The sequence below is a fragment of the Primulina tabacum genome, chromosome 8, assembly GCF_025594145.1.
Source record: "Primulina tabacum isolate GXHZ01 chromosome 8, ASM2559414v2, whole genome shotgun sequence".
In the NCBI taxonomy this organism is placed as follows: Eukaryota; Viridiplantae; Streptophyta; class Magnoliopsida; order Lamiales; family Gesneriaceae; genus Primulina; species Primulina tabacum.
Genome location: NC_134557.1, coordinates 2,498,704 through 2,515,069, shown reverse-complemented (window position 1 = coordinate 2,515,069; position 16,366 = coordinate 2,498,704). Strand labels below are relative to the sequence as shown.

Genomic DNA, 16,366 nt, shown 5'->3' with positions numbered 1-16,366 from the left:
CACGAATCATTATCTGTGAGACGGGTCAACCCTACCAATATTCACTATAAAAAATAATACTCTTGGTATAAAAAATAATAATTTTTCATGGATGACCCAAATAAGATATCTGTCTCACAAAATTCGACTTGTGAAACCGTCTCACACAAGTTTTTTTTCCAATTTTTATTTGTAAATGCAATTCTTTACTTATTTTAATTATCACAATTTTAATCCTGCCAATAATTTCGTAAATACTATATGGAGTCCAAAACATTGAATTGAAATGATAATGATTAATTGATTATTTTAAAATTTTAATTAAAAAGTCTAAAAAATGCCTGGTTGGTTTAATGATTTTTTATTTGGATTTTGTTTTTATAATTTCATGTATTCATATTTCATTAGATGTATGACTCGAGTATTACACGTAGGCAACTAATCATACATTTCCAGTGACAAAAAGTTACGTATAAGATGTTATTTTAATACAGATCGAATGTTTAGTACTATTATTAAGAGGGTACTTATAATTTAAATATCTAATTAAATAAGATAACATAAAATATCGAATATTAGAAAAATAAAAATTCCATCTTCAGGTGTGTGTGTGCATAATGTGAGGTTATGATTTCGATCAACCAACTTTAATGTTAACCAAATAATTTGTTTTTTTATATATATTTTTGACAATATAACATATAATATGTTGACTGTATTGTTTCCCTAAAGCATACGTAATTTGAGTGTCGTTTTGTTCATTATTGGCTTTTGTAGTTTAGTTGTACTTTGATGATAATTATTTGCATAATTTTCAGTGATATATATATATATATATATGGTGTATATATATATTACTATTTTAAGTTTTTTTTGTAATATAATTAAAAATTTTGATGTAATGGTCTGTTTTTGTTTTACTACATATTAATAAAATGTGGGATTTTTAATAAAAGTAGTCTTTTGCCCAATGAACATGGAGTTGTCTCTCAAGGCAAGGTTGGAGCCTAGAGAGGTATCTCTATCATGAGTTTGTGGGGGCGTAGGCCAACTCTTCATCGGTGGTGGTCCGAGCGGTGGTATCTGTCACGTCTCAGGCTCGGGTTCGGGTCTGTGAGACTATACAATTGGCCAATATAGCTATTACTTTATATACATAATGGCTTTACTAAAATGATTAACTCAATTTATTGTAAGAGCATATTCGATCCACCAACGCCGAGAATCTAGATGTGACTCCTACAGATTCAATAGATTTCTCCCGTCAAAATAATTTTTTCATTTGTACGATAAATGTGTAAATAAAATGTATTGTTTTTTGATAAAATGATTTTTTAATTAGTTTTGAAAATGAAAAAATAAGTGATTTTGTTAATATAATCCAAATCCCATGAAATTTTATGGAATCTTTTAGTTTAACTAAGGTTTCATTTAGTTATATCAAATAACAATCAATTTTTTAAAATTTTATTATACCAAACACTCAAAATGAGATTTTTATTTCCAAACCCTACCAAATTTCATGAAATATATGGAACCTAACACACTCTTAACAGTTCATCACTATAATATTTTTGGTCCATACATATTAAACTTGACACTTATTGTTTGATGCAAATAATTATGCCTACTTGATAGAATAATCGAAATGTGATATTTGAGTTACTGTTCATTTTATAATATTTGAATTGTACTGTTACCACCAGCTATAGATTTGATAAAGTGGCAAACATTCGATCTTACAATTGGTATCATAATCAAGGTCACAGATTCGATTCTAATTGATTGTAAGAAGGGTAATTATTGGAAGAGAGCAATCGAAACGTTACACTTGAACTGATGTACATTTTAAAATATTTCAGTTGCACATTTAACACCGACTGTATCTTTAAAAATCCATTCAAATATTTAAGTTGTACCAAAAGCATTTTTTTGACAAATTATAATTGTAATTTAAGTTTTAATGTTTGTATATTAATGAACCGGATGAAATTAATAAAAGTCCAATTACATTTTCAAAAACTCTAAGAATTTTGTAAAGTTTTTAAACTTTTAAAAATCAACAAAATTTTATTTTGTATATCATTAAATTTCTATAGAATATATAAAAATCTTGATTGAATAACTCTCGACTTTTAAAATCTACAAAATTAATTAAAGTAATATAAAAAAGAGTGTTTGAAATTATCAATAAGCTAAAAAAAAAGTTTGTGGCAACAAAGAAAAAATATGGGTATCATAGTAATTGTAATATGGGCTTCACCAACTGAAATAAGAATAAGTGCTGAGATATTTCATGCACCAATAGTCCATGGAGTCGGATTAATTTAATTACATTATTTCAGAAAAAAACTTTCAACGATCGAACTAACGAAACCAATTCGACAATTGATTGAACAAAATCCCCTACATCTTCCTCGGCGGATCCCTTAAGGTTGCGTTCGTATTCAGATATTTGAAATTTGTCATTTCGAACCTTTCGATCTAAATAAAAAATCCTTCCATCCAAACACAACGAGAATCTTGAAAGTAAGTGACACAGAAAGATTTAAACCAAAAATCCTTCTATCCAGACGCAATGAGAATCTTGAAAGGAAGATACAGAGAAAGGACGAGCGGGTAGGATCCAACACTAAAACTGAAAGTAACAACATTCCATACAAAACTCCACAGGACACGTTAAGAATTTCAACATCCAGCTTTGGGAATGCTACGAATTTTCCAATAACTAAAGTATAATAAAAGTGAGTTGCAAAATGGGTAATTGCAATAATTCACCTATTGTGAAAAGGCTCGGTCTTAAAGAATCATTCAATGGGGGTTCAAATCTGATTAACTCAAGGTTAACTGATCCAATCGAAACGAATATACAATGACACAGAAAACATAGGTAACTTGAAAATCTTGAAATAGATCCAACTACTACAAGAAGCATCTACAGACACATGATCGAACAATAATTCCGAAGACAGTTGCCAAAATGAAGTAGAAACAAGTTGTGAAATAAAAAAGAAACTGGAGAACGACAAACTCGGGGGTGGGTCAAATGCGGACATGAGGAGGTGATCACTAATGCTTTTACTTGTATCGATTTGTGTACAAAGACGAAGATTTAGTCGACAAGAAATGAAACTACACTTCATACTGGAATAGTTATTTGTCGTTTCCATGTTCTTAGTCAAGTATTCAGGGACCAATGCCTATAATGAGGGAGGGGGAAACAACAGAATAGACTAATGAACTAAAACACAAATAAGTTGTGTTACGGTTGCCTTGGCGCTAATAAATATTGACTATGTAACTTGGCCTACGAACTCCAGATAGCACGGATCAAGTCCAGTTTGTCGTCGCAACTCGGAATAACCAAAGGGCATCATTTGGATTCTAACTTATGAATTTTGGATGCTACTTAATTACATAACTATGAATTACAAAATGATGGCCTTCATATTTAACTGTCTACTGACTAGAAACTGATAATAGAGAAGGAAAAGATATAAACCTTAATAATATAAAAGAGAAATAGAACTAAACAGACCATCCTCGGTTGCAATTGCCATTACAGAGAAGAAAATAACAGTCAATACCACTTATTTAGCACTAAAAAGGAATCTTGAGAGTGTAAAGTAATAGAATTCAATGAATCTTTGTAGTATGAAACGTGAAGAATTTCTCGGGAGAAGCTTTTCGCTATATTCTTACTGGTTTCTGTAGAACAGCAGACAAGTATACTTCTGATTTCCCTGGACCATTAACTTTCTCTCCCACAATCCACTTTAACTTCTTGTACCTGAATCGTTCAATCAATCGAGTTAGATCCCGTTTCTTGTCATCGATGGAACAGTAGAAGTTATCCAACCAAAACAATCCACCAGCCCTAAGTACACGATCAATATCAAACATCAAGAACTCTAATTTCTCAGGTTTACCCCCAATATCCAATCCATTAGCCGCATGAACCAAATCAAACACATTATCAAAAAACGGAAACCTGCTATCCAAGCTTAAATACAGAGGGAAAAGTCCCCGAGAGGCAATGAATTCATTAAAAGGCGCATCCACATTCAGAGTGGCAGTCACCATAGTCACATTTTTCTCAGCCATTCTAGCACCAAAAGTCCCCGAGCCGCCACCAATATCAAATCCAATCCTAATCCCACCATTTCCCATAGCCAACACATCATCGATAAGGAAATCATTCTTGCTTCGTGCCTTAACGTATCTTTGATTCTCATAGCCATTAACAATATCAAAACAACCAGCACAATCCCGATTCAATTTCTTACTTTTCAAACAAGCAAAAGTCTTACATCCTAGACCACTCCAACTAAATGCCTTTTCACTAACATTTTCCCAAAGTGACACTGGAAAAGGCTGTAAACCCACCTTAGGAACTGTCTTCGCAAAGCACCTCCTCCTCGGCAAAGGCTCGCATCCTTGAAGAATCAACTTCTGACCAAGGCTCCAATCATCAGGACAGAGCCCATTGACTTTGTAACTCATAAATTGGGACAGCAAATCCACAGATTTCTCACAAGAATGCCCCACAGATGCCACCATCTCAGTGATTCCAGTTCTCGAATCTTTCCCTAAAGGCAGCTGATGGGGGTTTAAGAACTCTTTGAGCTCATTTGCAACATTGAGTCTCGAAAGGTCGAGGCTTTCATACCCCAGTATTTCTTTCTCCATCTGGGCCAGCTTCTTCTGCGAAGATTCGATCTCTCTCAGAATTAAAGTCACTTTTTCTGAGATCACAGCCATGTTCTTTGGATTATGGTGAACTGTAGTGGGTTGGTATGTGAAAGCATAAAAAGCAAAGACATTTGTGGTTATTACTGAAAAAAGCATCATCAAATTCACAGAAGAGGAACAAACAGATGCCCTCTTGAATCTTGCTGTTCCATCTCCGATTTTCAAAGAAACAGAACCCATTTTAGTTGCCTAATCAATCCCGATCTTCAGATAGTAAAAGAAGGCAGGAAGTGAAAATATAAACAGTGATAGAATCAAGATTCCGCTTCAGAGAGTGAACGAGCAAGCTGTAGAGAATTTATTTTGATTAGGACATTGATAAGGTACGTTTAAACATGGTTATAAGGAGTTTTAGTCGGTACTTTTTGGACCGTATGTACGTAGATCCAGTTGGGTTGCAGGATCTGCTTCAAATTGGGGTGAAATAATATCTTGTTGTGGAGTGAGGTGTAAAAATCGATGGCTATGATTCGGTCTTTTTGGCAAAGAGTCAAAGTTTTTAAAATTAAATTTTCGTTACACTGATCTCACAAGTCAATTTCATGAAATATAAATTCTACTTAACTTACTTACAAAAAAAATTATTTTTATTAATAAAATATTACTTTTTATTATAAATATGATTAGAATTGATACATCTGACGAATAAAGATAAGTGAATTTGTTTCATGAGAGACATATTCTTTTAAATTACATATGCATGTGTGTATCTATAGTAAAATTTATTTTTACAAATCGACCCGACCAGTTCAAATTTTATTTATTTATTTTAAATTTTTTTGTGAAATTTTGAATGGAGTGCACTCCGTTTAATGTTTTTCCCCTAAAAAAATGAAAATGATAGGCACACTACACATACATATATTTTTAAAATTAAAATTGGATAATTTAGCTACCCAATTTCCAATCGGATATATGGTATTTAAAACAGGATAAGTTTTTTTTTTTTCCCAATATATAAAATGTAGCACTTACACGTTTTTTAAAGTAGACATAATTTCACGGGGCCTGACATACATAAGGGATATTTGATTTTAATTTGAAAAGAGAACTTGGAAAGTACTATGAAAAAACAAATGGCACATTTAATTTTGTTAAAATAACAAATTGTACTTTTCAAAATATACTAAAAATTGTATGATTAAGTAATTTTAAACTCCTATATTATGAGCTAAATTATAATTATAATATTATGATAGATTTTTTTAGGAAGTGATTAAAAGTTGATTTCTTTAAGCGAATTTGTTGTATGGGTGAAGGATAAGCCAGAAGATAACTCGGAGACAAGATTCGAGGATATTTTTCATTGATAGTATGTCTCTTGTGAAACAGTCTCACGAATCTTTATCTGTGAGACGGATCAACCCTATCGATATTCACAATAAAAAGTAATATTCACAGCATAAAAAGTAATACTTTTTCATGGATGACCCAAATAAGATATCCGTCTCACAAAATACGACCCGTGAGACCGTCTCACACAATTATTTACCTTTCATTAAAATCCTTGGATGACAGGTCATCGAGCCTCTAAATTCTAATGGTGACATGATTCGTATGAGCTGAAACTAGAACAAGAAAAATTTAGTGGGACAAAAAATATGTAATTATCCTTTTTTTGCACATGACAGCTATGCTAATACTACAAAAAAGTTGAAAAAAACACTTCGTGGCTAATGTAGTTTGTAAACTACTACTTTATTATGCTGACAGATGCATTTGTTTTTGTCTTTGTTCTGCCAGAGGTCCTCGACAAGAGAGGCAAAAACTCATGTCCAAAGAGTAACATTGAATTTCTAAAGAATATATAGATTTATAGCGGTGAAACAGACAAGAACAACACCCGGCAGCTTAGATTAAAAGTCAAGTCAAACTGTAGTATACCTCCTTTATACATCAACATACAATCAGATGAACAGAACAGTTATTCTCTAAACCAAGCCACAAAACACAGTAAAAGTTGATAGGTTCAAATCTCGCCATTTGTGCCTTTATGCGGAGGCAGGTGCAGTTGAAGCAGTTGAAGAGTTCGTGGATGCTGGGACTGATATTCGTCGGATTTGATCGGGCTGCTGATTTGGTGAAAGTTGTTGTAGTTGCCACATCTGGTGCTTTACAGGGGCCTGCTGAGCAATGCTATTAGATGTTCTTCCATCTTCTCTAAGCTCCATCTTTGCAAGCTTTAGTCGTTGAACTTCGGCAGTCAATGCTTCATGTAAAGCTGCCCCATAAAAAGTCCGGAAGACAATTCTTTTATCCAGCGCACGGCCGATAAAAAATATCATAAAAAATAACAAAAGTAACTAATATTCTATGTAGAAAGTTATTCTAAACAAAAATCTAACTATGTTGCTATAGCTAAATACAAAAAAGCGGCAAGTATAGGGTTTGAATTTCTTGAGTTATTTTGCACACTCCAAAGGCTGGAACCATGTCAAATAATTACAAGCAGCAGATTCCATACAATGCACCACCCTTTAGCACAGTAATTGTTTAACATTCCTAATGCCGTTCATGATGCTTCAAAAAATGTACCATGTCACCATGGTCAACTTAGCAACAGATGTGAATGCTTGATAAAATTCAAGTTGATGAGATCTAAATTTCATCGTCTACTAACAAAGCAGATGAATGGAAAACGCACGTAGGATTCTAAAAGCATATAAATAGATAAAACTTGAATTACTAGAGCGGCTGCTTTGCTGGACAGGCTCCAGAAACATGAATTGTGATTCTGAGTATAACTAGAAGAGATATGCGAGAAGATACAGAATCAGTAATCTGTCAAAACTGTAGAGAGTAACTACTGTTGAAGCAAAAGTATCACAAGTCATACTACCTCGGGAAATTCCTTAAAAGTTTTTTTAAATGACTCTGACAAAATACTGTGCCAAGGTTGTGCAACACATAATGCAAAGAAATGTTAAAGAAGAGTGAAAATAGAATGCAACTACAATTTATAATCGGGTAATATAAAGCATTCTAAAACGCTACAAGGATATGTTTCTCATCTTCTCTATATGGTACGAGCGCATACTATCTGGATGAGAATAAGCGCATTACCGAACGAGAGCAAAAAATCGAAACACAAATTTATAGTAATGGATGAAATATGAATACCATCTCTGAGATGTGCCTGTTGCTCCATAGCTTTAAGACGAAACTTCAATTCATTGTTCTGATTGGTTAGCTCACTGTAGTCTTTCTGCAGATGAAACATGACTCGTGTTACCACATTATTGGTGTTCATTGCAAAAAATGCAGGATAACTGGCCAGTCACTGACTACAAACCTGTAGAATAGTAAATTGAGCTGACAGTGTGGTGGCCTCTGTTTGCAGAGTTTGCACCTTGTGTTCCAATTCAGATATATAGTGCAGCTTCCGCTCCTTGGAACGAGCAGCTGAGTGCCGATTAGCCAATATCCTGAAAAAAAAAAAACTACGTAAAAAAGCTTGACATCAGCAGCTGCGTCAGTAAAATTGTTTAAATCATACCTTTTTGCCCGTTTAGGGTCTGATACAGCAATTTCTGCAAGTCTCTCATCCGCCACAATCTTTTTCAGCTCAACTTCATTAAATTCACCATGTCCAAATTCAATGTTTAGCTTAACTGAGTTGTCGCATGCCGAATTGCTTGGTGAGATCTGATCCACCCGATTGAACAAGGAAGACTGTAACTTCGGTGATTCATCACCAAATTGAAAATTCCCAATGGCACTATCCACTGAAAGACTTCTGTGATGACGAGCTGGCGGTGCAATATCTCCAGTGGCACTCCTTTTGACTCCCTCTCTCAAATTTTTTCCATGCTTTGAGATAATTTCTAACTCGGTATTGCTGCTGTCGCCACCACTTAACTTTGTTCCATTATCTTTATGCTCGACAACAGAGGAATTCATAGCATTCACTTGATCCAAATTAATCAAAGAATTAAACAAGTCGTCCACAACCTCTCCCTCCAATCTTCTGTCACCTATTCCATCTGCACTGATCTTTCCATGAGTTGGGATATCCATGTCTTGTCTCATCAGCCCAATGGGCTTGTCATTTCCCATATTCTCTCTCATACTTGCAGTTCTTCCAAACATCCCTTGACCACTTATCGGAAGCAACTGAGGAGAAGACTGAATCATAGCTGAGAATTCTAACGGAACATCACTATTAGAACGGTGATGTCCTCTACGAGGGGGGAGGCTGTCAGTGGCTCGAAACAAATTTTCCCTCCGAATAGACGGAGCCATAGGAGGACCTCTAGAACTAACGTCTGTCTCCTCCATGGACACATCTTTCATGTTTGAGTTCGATGAAGCCAGTGACGATTCGCTAGGAGGGAAAGGACTCAAAGGAGGCAAGGAATTGTTTGCAAAAAATGAGGGTTGGGATATAGACCTCGCATGAGCGCCCCCTACATTGAAAGCTCGATTCACGGATTGTTTCAAATTGGGCTGAGCCATCAAAATGGACCAAACTCCGAGGATTCACACAATCAAACCTTGGACCCTTTACAACAAAAGCTCGAACTTTATGCCAACAAACGGATCGGAGAATCAAATACGTAAACAGAACACCTTCCCCAGTCAAGCTATCTCAATACAACACAACAAACGACTCTCAAAATCGCAATCACCGAATTCCTTCAGCTATGAAAAATAAAGCCTTTTATTCAAGAACCCCAAAAGCGAACTTCACTGTGACTCCCATTCAAAATCTTCAGACACCATATTCAGTTCATTCGTACTTGAACATCAATGGAAAAAAAAACCCCAAAAACGAAAAACACAATGACGCACAGGTACCAGAATTAAAAAAACAAAAACAAGATAAAATCCAAAACGCGTTGACAAAATGGTCGCACCTGTGAACAAAAGGAGCAGAAAACACCCCTTTCAGCTAGCTTCTTCAATGACGAAAACCCTGAAATTGAAATATATATTTATTACAACAAAATATGGACTTTTGAGCGAATTTCCCGCTGATAATGGCGGTGATATCGTTAGAAGACAAAAACTTTGGATTGCATAAAAAATGACGAAATATAATTGTTAAATAGACGAGTGTGGGAGAATGGAATGTGAAAATGTTTTTTCCTTTATCGCTATCTCAGTCGAGTGCAGGCTTCCATCCTCTATCCATTTCAATTACATCTGCATTTGCATTTCGGGCAAGAAATGTCAACCGCATTAACTCTAGGCCCACTTTATTACAAACATGTTATTTACAAGAAGATTTTATGTCATATATATACTTCATGTAATTTAAAATATTATATCCAATCAACAACGATTGTTAATAATTACACAAATTAAAATAAAAATATCGAATATTTCATCAATTTTTTAGTAGATTCGGGATAAGATTCAAATATACCGAACATTTGGTCAAATATTCGTAAAATCCTTATTTCAAATATTTAACACGATTATTTTTATACTATGAAAAAAAAAACCCATATTTTCTCAAAATTTACATTGTAACGATAGTTTCACAAAATTTAAATTTACTAATTTAAATAAATTTCATGAATAATTAGTTTTACTAAATTAAAATAAACTGTACTTTCGTATCAAATGGAATTCTCCAAGACTACCACAAACTTTAATTATATTATATTATTTAATTTGTAAAATAAATTGCAACATTTACTGTAATATTTATAAAATCAAATTACACTTTGAATTCTATGATAACCCTTCAAAGAAGCATAAGTAAGATGTGTGAGGAACAGAAAATTTATGGGCAAAAATTTGTGTGAGACGGTCTCACGGGTCGTTGTGAGACGGTCTCACGGGTCGTTGTGAGACGGATCTATTATTTGAGTAATACATGAAAAAATATTATTTTTATATTGAAAGTACTATTTTTTATTGTGAATATCGATAGGATTGACCGATCTCACAGATAAAGAATCGTGAGACCGTCTCACAAAGACCTAGTCAAATTTAAGATGATTAAATATGAATCTAGATGTTGACCATTTTGAGCGAATGTTTTGGATAATTCCTGGATTTCACTTATTTTTCTTGAACCTTAAGGTGTAGGGTGATGTGAGCCAGTGTCTCTTTGCTCCGTGATCATTTTGATCCCATTCCCACCATTTGATTTCCATTTGTACCAAGTGTGATTCGTAACTGTTTCCCCTGCCATCTGTTGATTATTGGCGAAGTATAATTCGTTCTATCGCGAAAACCTTATAGTCCAAATTGTTGTCGAAATCGGTGTTCGACTTATTTAATGCACATTACATTTCTTTAAAATAAACTTAAAATAATTCAATATACACTAGAAATTAATGTATATATTAAAACAACTAAGTACAATAAATTCGAGTTCCTCCGACAAGGGAAGATTATTATGTGAATGCTTTTGAGTTCTGGTCTTTTTCCCACTAAATAAAGGGCTATCAGTGTATATATGTTCTCTTCTGATGCAATTAGCAGGCTAAGGTCCATTATAAATATAGGAAAAAAACGTTTCGACTTTGCGGATTAAAGAGCAGCCAAATCACTCAGTTCAGATAAGATGAGATTCAATCCTGTGTTGGGTAGTTGTATACACTTCTACCATTATAAAGGTCCCATCACATGGAATGAAATCATAAGTCGATTGCGGAAAATTACCAGTTTCCCTAAACCCTCTCTTCTGTTTCTCCATCAACCCTATCTGTCATGCAGCTCAAACAATCCAAGAAGTAGAGGTTCGAAACAGCTAAAAGACCCAGAAGAAAAATAAATAAATAACACGAACAAGCGTATGGTGTTCACGTTAGATGAATAGATGAGGGACCAGTGAAAGCTGCAACTTTCTGGGCATTCTGGGCTTCAGATTTGTAAAGGCCTCTCATTTCCTTTTTCCTCTGCCGTGCTTCACGTCGATCTAATTTCACAGCACCCTGCAAATGAACTGATCAGATTTGACAATCCAACTAAACCAAGAAAGCCCATGCAGAAATTGTGAAAAAGGATGAGGCCATCAAGATTAAATCAGTTAGTCAAGTCACTGAAAAAGCAAGAATATTTATCAACAATAATGTAAACTTCACAATTTTATACTACCTTTCTTTCTTTCTTTTCCTCCTTTGATTCTTGACCGTGTGGTTTCCTCTTCTGAACTGCAGCTTTCTTAGAATTAGCCTCTTTCTCATCATTTGATTTCTGTTCGACATGTTTTCTACTATGAGGTAAAAAATCTACAGCAATCTTTTCTTTTCCTTTCAGAGCAATCACTTGGTTAGGTGCGTCAGAGGCACCAAATATGGTTTCAGCTAGCTTCTTCTTCCTCCTTGCCTCTGGAGCACCAATTTTACCAGGATGATTGTCAAGAGTTGAATAAGTAGAAACGATAGTTTCACAATCCCATACTTCTGACTCGTCGCTACTTTCAACTAATGTTTCCTCCTCGTTTTCATTTTCTCCTTCGTATTCAACAGCATATTCCTTGCACCTGCGAATCACATCTGCAGTTGATTTGGGTGACTCGACATCATCTTTTCCCTTGCCATCATGCAAGAGGTTAGAAGGACGGTCCTTGAAAGCAAGATTGAGTTTTTCCGCAAGGGTCTCCTCCGGACACTCTGCTTCCTCATCCGAATAATCACTAAGTTCATTATCAGAGGCATATTCATGAAGTTCAAGCTGTATGAAATACCATCAGCATGATAATTTTAAAAACAAGACAACTGAAGTATACCGCCGCAATACAGATGACAACAAAAAATCTGTATACTCTGTAGCTTTTATCAGTAAGGAGTCAACTTCAGTTGCTTTGTAGAATCTAATGAATGCAGGGATGTGTGGCCCCTTAACCTTTTGCCAATGCGCAAGGCATGGCACGGCATCAGGTGGGAAGACATGCCTCGACATGAGGCGTGTGCCTCAGCGCCTTAAATGCATTAAAATGGGCACTTTGTTAAATAGTTTTGTCTAATATTGTTCGATAGTTGATAAATATATATCCATTATCAATCAATAGAAAGGCGAAACTAAAATCCATGCAAATGCTTATGAAGGGGTGACTATGCTGCCCCTTACCTAAACCACCATCATGCGCCTTAATCTGACATGCATCTTTAATAACTATGAATAAAATACAGTAACCTGACTAGTTTTTTCATCCCTTGGTTCAAAGCATTCACTTGAAAATTGTTCCTAAGCTCCTTGAAAATAAAACCACAAGTTTCATTTTATTGAATTTCACAAAAGTGATACGCTTACTTTAAGGAAATGAAAAACAGCACGCACCAAGTCAAACTGCTCATCTAAAGGCCGTCGAACTCTCGGATTCTCATTGACTAAGCCCGAATTAACATCCACATTTTCTAGCACACCAAAATTACCGCTTTGACTGTGACCAGCCATTGATCCCCCTGTGAGGTTCAACTTCGCATCGATATCGTCATCAACTGCTCCTTCTAAGAGATTTGCTATGACAACAAAATCCTCTTCCAGATCCTCAACATCAGATCCGAACTTGGACGAATCACTGTCATCAAGCATGGCTGCCACGTCATCATCCAAGACTTTCTGTAATCTCACACCGACTGTTTTGGCAGCAACACTATAGATTGATTTCTCCACAGAAACATCATTTATCTTGTGAACGTCAACCCTCGACGAGTCATATGCCTATCAAGTAATACAAGTAAATGGAGAAAAAAATTATCGTATAAATAATGAAATCGAGACAAACAAAAATCTTGTAATTTTTGAAGTGATAGAAAAACAATGACCAACTAATTATCAATACGATAAGATGTTTTTAAACAATTACTGCTCCATATGGAATCACCGACAGTTATCATCTCGTCTTTTCACCAAATTTATACACGTAGAACTTGTGAAACTCACATTATACACAACCAGCAGCTACTGTCGAGATGATTATTTTCCAATTCTGAAGAAATATAAATATGTTGTTCCCTAAAAAAATGGGACAATATATAACTCAATTCATAAAATCATAAAAACAAGTATACGCTCAAACTGAACACAACAATATACGTTGGTAAATACAATAAATATATATATTTAGTCAATTTACCTTAACATCTCGCGGGAGCTGCAATAAGCTAGCCTTGGGATTATCATAATACGTTGAACCGCCGCCCCTGTTCTTGATCTCCCGCAAATGAGTCAAATAGTCATACCCATCATCCGGAAACCCCAGCTCCAGAATCTCCTTTCGTACATGATCAGGTAACGCCGCATTGTGATTCATGTACTTACCAGATCCCACAAAATCATAATTACTTTCCTCGTAATCGCCACCGCAATCTTCTGGGGAATCGGCAAAAATCAAATCAGGATTCCTTAGAGATACGTCGTCCTTCGGCACTCCGTCACCAGTCAAAGAGTCGAGTGGGTAGCCATTATTATCGACCCGCACGAAAACCCGGTCACCAGAGGGATCCGAAGTGTAATTCGGGTCAGACGTGTCTCTGGACAGGAGCTGGAATGTCGCCGACTTCTTCTTGTCGATGAATTTCTTCTTCTTGCCCATCTATTGCTCAGATATCTTATATCCTCAACTTCCTTGAGCTCCAAACTGAATAACAGAGAACGAAAATCTCAAAAGAAAATTAGGGTTTGGTGAGAACAACTAGATAACACCTAAACCCTGGAGCTGGAGCTTGGAGTGCGTTAAAATTCTCTCTTCAATTGGATCGGTGTCCAGTTAAATTGTCCAGCCCAGCCCAGCCCAGCCCATCCAAGCCCATTTAGGTCGTAGTTTAAACTTATATATCATGTTATTATTCCAAATAAAATCATTTTGTAGCTTTAATATTGTTAATTAATCTGAAAAAAAATATTTATTTTATATTTTTAGGCACATCAGAAGATGTGTTGGACTTGGACTATAATGTCTCTTTTCAGTATGCCCGAAATAATTCTATATTTGGTTTCATTTTTTTTTTATATATGTCTTGGATATTTATTTTCTAAAGAAAATTTGACATTTTAATTAGATAACTTTATTTAAGAAAAAACAATAAATATTAGACTAATGATAGCTACATAAATGAATAATATTACTTTTTTCAATACTATTGTGATATATAAGTGCATGAAGTTCCTATTAGGTTCATACAATCAATGTTATTGCTTAAATCAGTCGACTATTAAATCTACATTAATTTCGTGGAAACAGAGATAGTATATAAATGTATAATTATGCATGTATATAATATTTTAAAATTTTTATGTTAAATCTGAAGCATTTATCTTCTTATGATATAGTCAAATGCTAATTTTTAGATCATCAAAATATATGTCAACTTTCGTCTAACGTGTTAATAAATTTATTTGGGAAACATAAATAAATGATTATATTTTGGATGAGTAAACTCTAACAATGTAATTGGATTTCTATCAGTGACATTGATACTGCACAAACATGAAGTTAGATTGTAGAGTCTAAATGGGAAGTTAAAAGTAGAAAAAATAGGGGAATGAGTGTGTGTATAGATAAACAAAGATTAAAGTTCGTTTTAGTTCACGAACTATTGATAAATTGATACATGAACTCCTCTGAATGGCTTAATTGGTGTAAAGATTATTTAGAAATTGACAAATTGGTACATTATCAAAATAAAAAGTCAATTTTATCTTCAACTTAACTTACTTTGAAGTCAAATTACCATTAATAAATTCAATTAAATATAACTTTTATTTTCAATGTTATTTAATTTATTTTATTTGTTATTATTTAAAATATATTTATTTATTTTAAAAATTATGTTATGATAAATAATTATAAACTCCAATACACAACTAATTTTGTTGATATTGATAAAAATATAATATATATATATATATATATATATATATAAATACACATATATATATATAAATACACATATATATATAGACATAGCTCAGATTTATTATTTTCGTGTCATCGAATAAAATATCATCGCCATTTTTAGTTTTTCAAAAATTTGGATTTGTTGGAATTCAAAAAAGTGTTCAACGTAAAAATTATAGATCATGAAAAGACATATCTTTTGGAAAAAATGAGGGCACGTAGCAGTTGAAGTACCGATACAACAACATATGAAAAATCTCACTCATTCACATCTACAGCTTTTATGTTGAACACTCTTCCAAACTCCAGAAAATCAATATCGGATTTTGGAAAACTAAAATGAATATTATTTTTGCTTCGATCATCCTAAAATAATATTTTTGTGATCTAGTGATAGATATTTATTTATTATATTTTAATGAATACAATAACAAAATTAGTTGTATATTTGAATTAATAATTATTTATCAAATATGAATTTTAATAGTTTAGTTTTTCAAAACAAAATAATCAATAAAATAAATTTAATAATCTTGAAAATAAAAGTGTGTGTTTAATTGAATTTATAATGATAATTGAACTTAAAAACATTTTAATTTAATGATAAACTAGACCTTCTAGTTTATTCATGTATCAATTAAGTTATTTACAATAATTCATATATCAATTTATCGTTATTTTATACACCAAAATTAATTTTAATCTATAAATATATTATATAGAATTGCATATTTTTTGCCAAATATTATACTTAGTTATACTAAAATATTATTTAACATAAAAATATTACTATATTATATTCTAAAATTGAGATACTTGGAATAATTAACTTTA

At 33.7% G+C, this 16,366-nt stretch overlaps 3 protein-coding genes across 6 annotated transcripts; all 3 read right to left on the bottom strand.

The window, feature by feature from the left end:
• Positions 1 to 3,461: 3,461 nt before the first annotated feature.
• LOC142552894 (putative methyltransferase At1g29790) lies at positions 3,462 to 5,054 on the bottom strand. The gene has a single exon (XM_075662782.1). It carries the CDS (start codon positions 4,909 to 4,911, stop codon positions 3,670 to 3,672), a length of 1,242 nt encoding a protein of 413 aa, XP_075518897.1. The 5' UTR covers positions 4,912 to 5,054; the 3' UTR covers positions 3,462 to 3,669.
• A 1,510-nt stretch (positions 5,055 to 6,564) lies between these two features.
• Positions 6,565 to 9,872, bottom strand: LOC142552893 (bZIP transcription factor 29-like). Of its 4 annotated transcripts, none has more exons than XM_075662779.1 (5): positions 9,588 to 9,872; positions 8,228 to 9,469; positions 8,024 to 8,156; positions 7,852 to 7,936; positions 6,565 to 6,952 (listed from the first exon to the last, which is right to left on the bottom strand). In XM_075662779.1, the coding sequence occupies exons 2-5, from the start codon at positions 9,184 to 9,186 to the stop codon at positions 6,723 to 6,725; spliced, it is 1,407 nt and encodes a 468-aa protein (XP_075518894.1). In that variant the 5' UTR covers positions 9,187 to 9,469; positions 9,588 to 9,872; the 3' UTR covers positions 6,565 to 6,722. The 4 variants fall into 4 exon arrangements, with proteins under 4 accessions (XP_075518894.1, XP_075518895.1, XP_075518896.1 ...); XM_075662780.1 differs by having other exon boundaries at positions 8,228 to 9,440; XM_075662781.1 differs by having other exon boundaries at positions 8,228 to 9,232.
• A 1,345-nt stretch (positions 9,873 to 11,217) lies between these two features.
• Positions 11,218 to 14,339, bottom strand: LOC142552892 (uncharacterized). Its single transcript, XM_075662777.1, has 4 exons — positions 13,769 to 14,339; positions 12,970 to 13,353; positions 11,785 to 12,363; positions 11,218 to 11,621 (listed from the first exon to the last, which is right to left on the bottom strand). Exons 1-4 carry the CDS (start codon positions 14,225 to 14,227, stop codon positions 11,490 to 11,492), a joined length of 1,554 nt encoding a protein of 517 aa, XP_075518892.1. The 5' UTR covers positions 14,228 to 14,339; the 3' UTR covers positions 11,218 to 11,489.
• Between the last annotated feature and the right edge of the window lie 2,027 nt (positions 14,340 to 16,366).

What these genes read in the sequence shown, in the direction of transcription:
- LOC142552894 (XM_075662782.1), bottom strand. Translation starts at nt 4,911, where the DNA reads ATGGGTTCTGTTTCTTTGAAAATCGGAGATGGAACAGCAAGATTCAAG.
- LOC142552893 (XM_075662778.1), bottom strand. Translation starts at nt 9,186, where the DNA reads ATGGCTCAGCCCAATTTGAAACAATCCGTGAATCGAGCTTTCAATGTA. An exon ending in CTCAATTTACTATTCTACAG is followed by an intron (nt 7,937 to 8,023) that starts GTTTGTAGTCAG and finishes TTTCATCTGCAG; the next exon opens with AAAGACTACAGTGAGCTAAC. An exon ending in ACAGGCACATCTCAGAGATG is followed by an intron (nt 6,953 to 7,851) that starts GTATTCATATTT and finishes TTTATGGGGCAG; the next exon opens with CTTTACATGAAGCATTGACT.
- LOC142552892 (XM_075662777.1), bottom strand. Translation starts at nt 14,227, where the DNA reads ATGGGCAAGAAGAAGAAATTCATCGACAAGAAGAAGTCGGCGACATTC. An exon ending in AGCTCCCGCGAGATGTTAAG is followed by an intron (nt 13,354 to 13,768) that starts GTAAATTGACTA and finishes ATTACTTGATAG; the next exon opens with GCATATGACTCGTCGAGGGT. An exon ending in AGGAAAAGAAAGAAAGAAAG is followed by an intron (nt 11,622 to 11,784) that starts GTAGTATAAAAT and finishes GTTCATTTGCAG; the next exon opens with GGTGCTGTGAAATTAGATCG.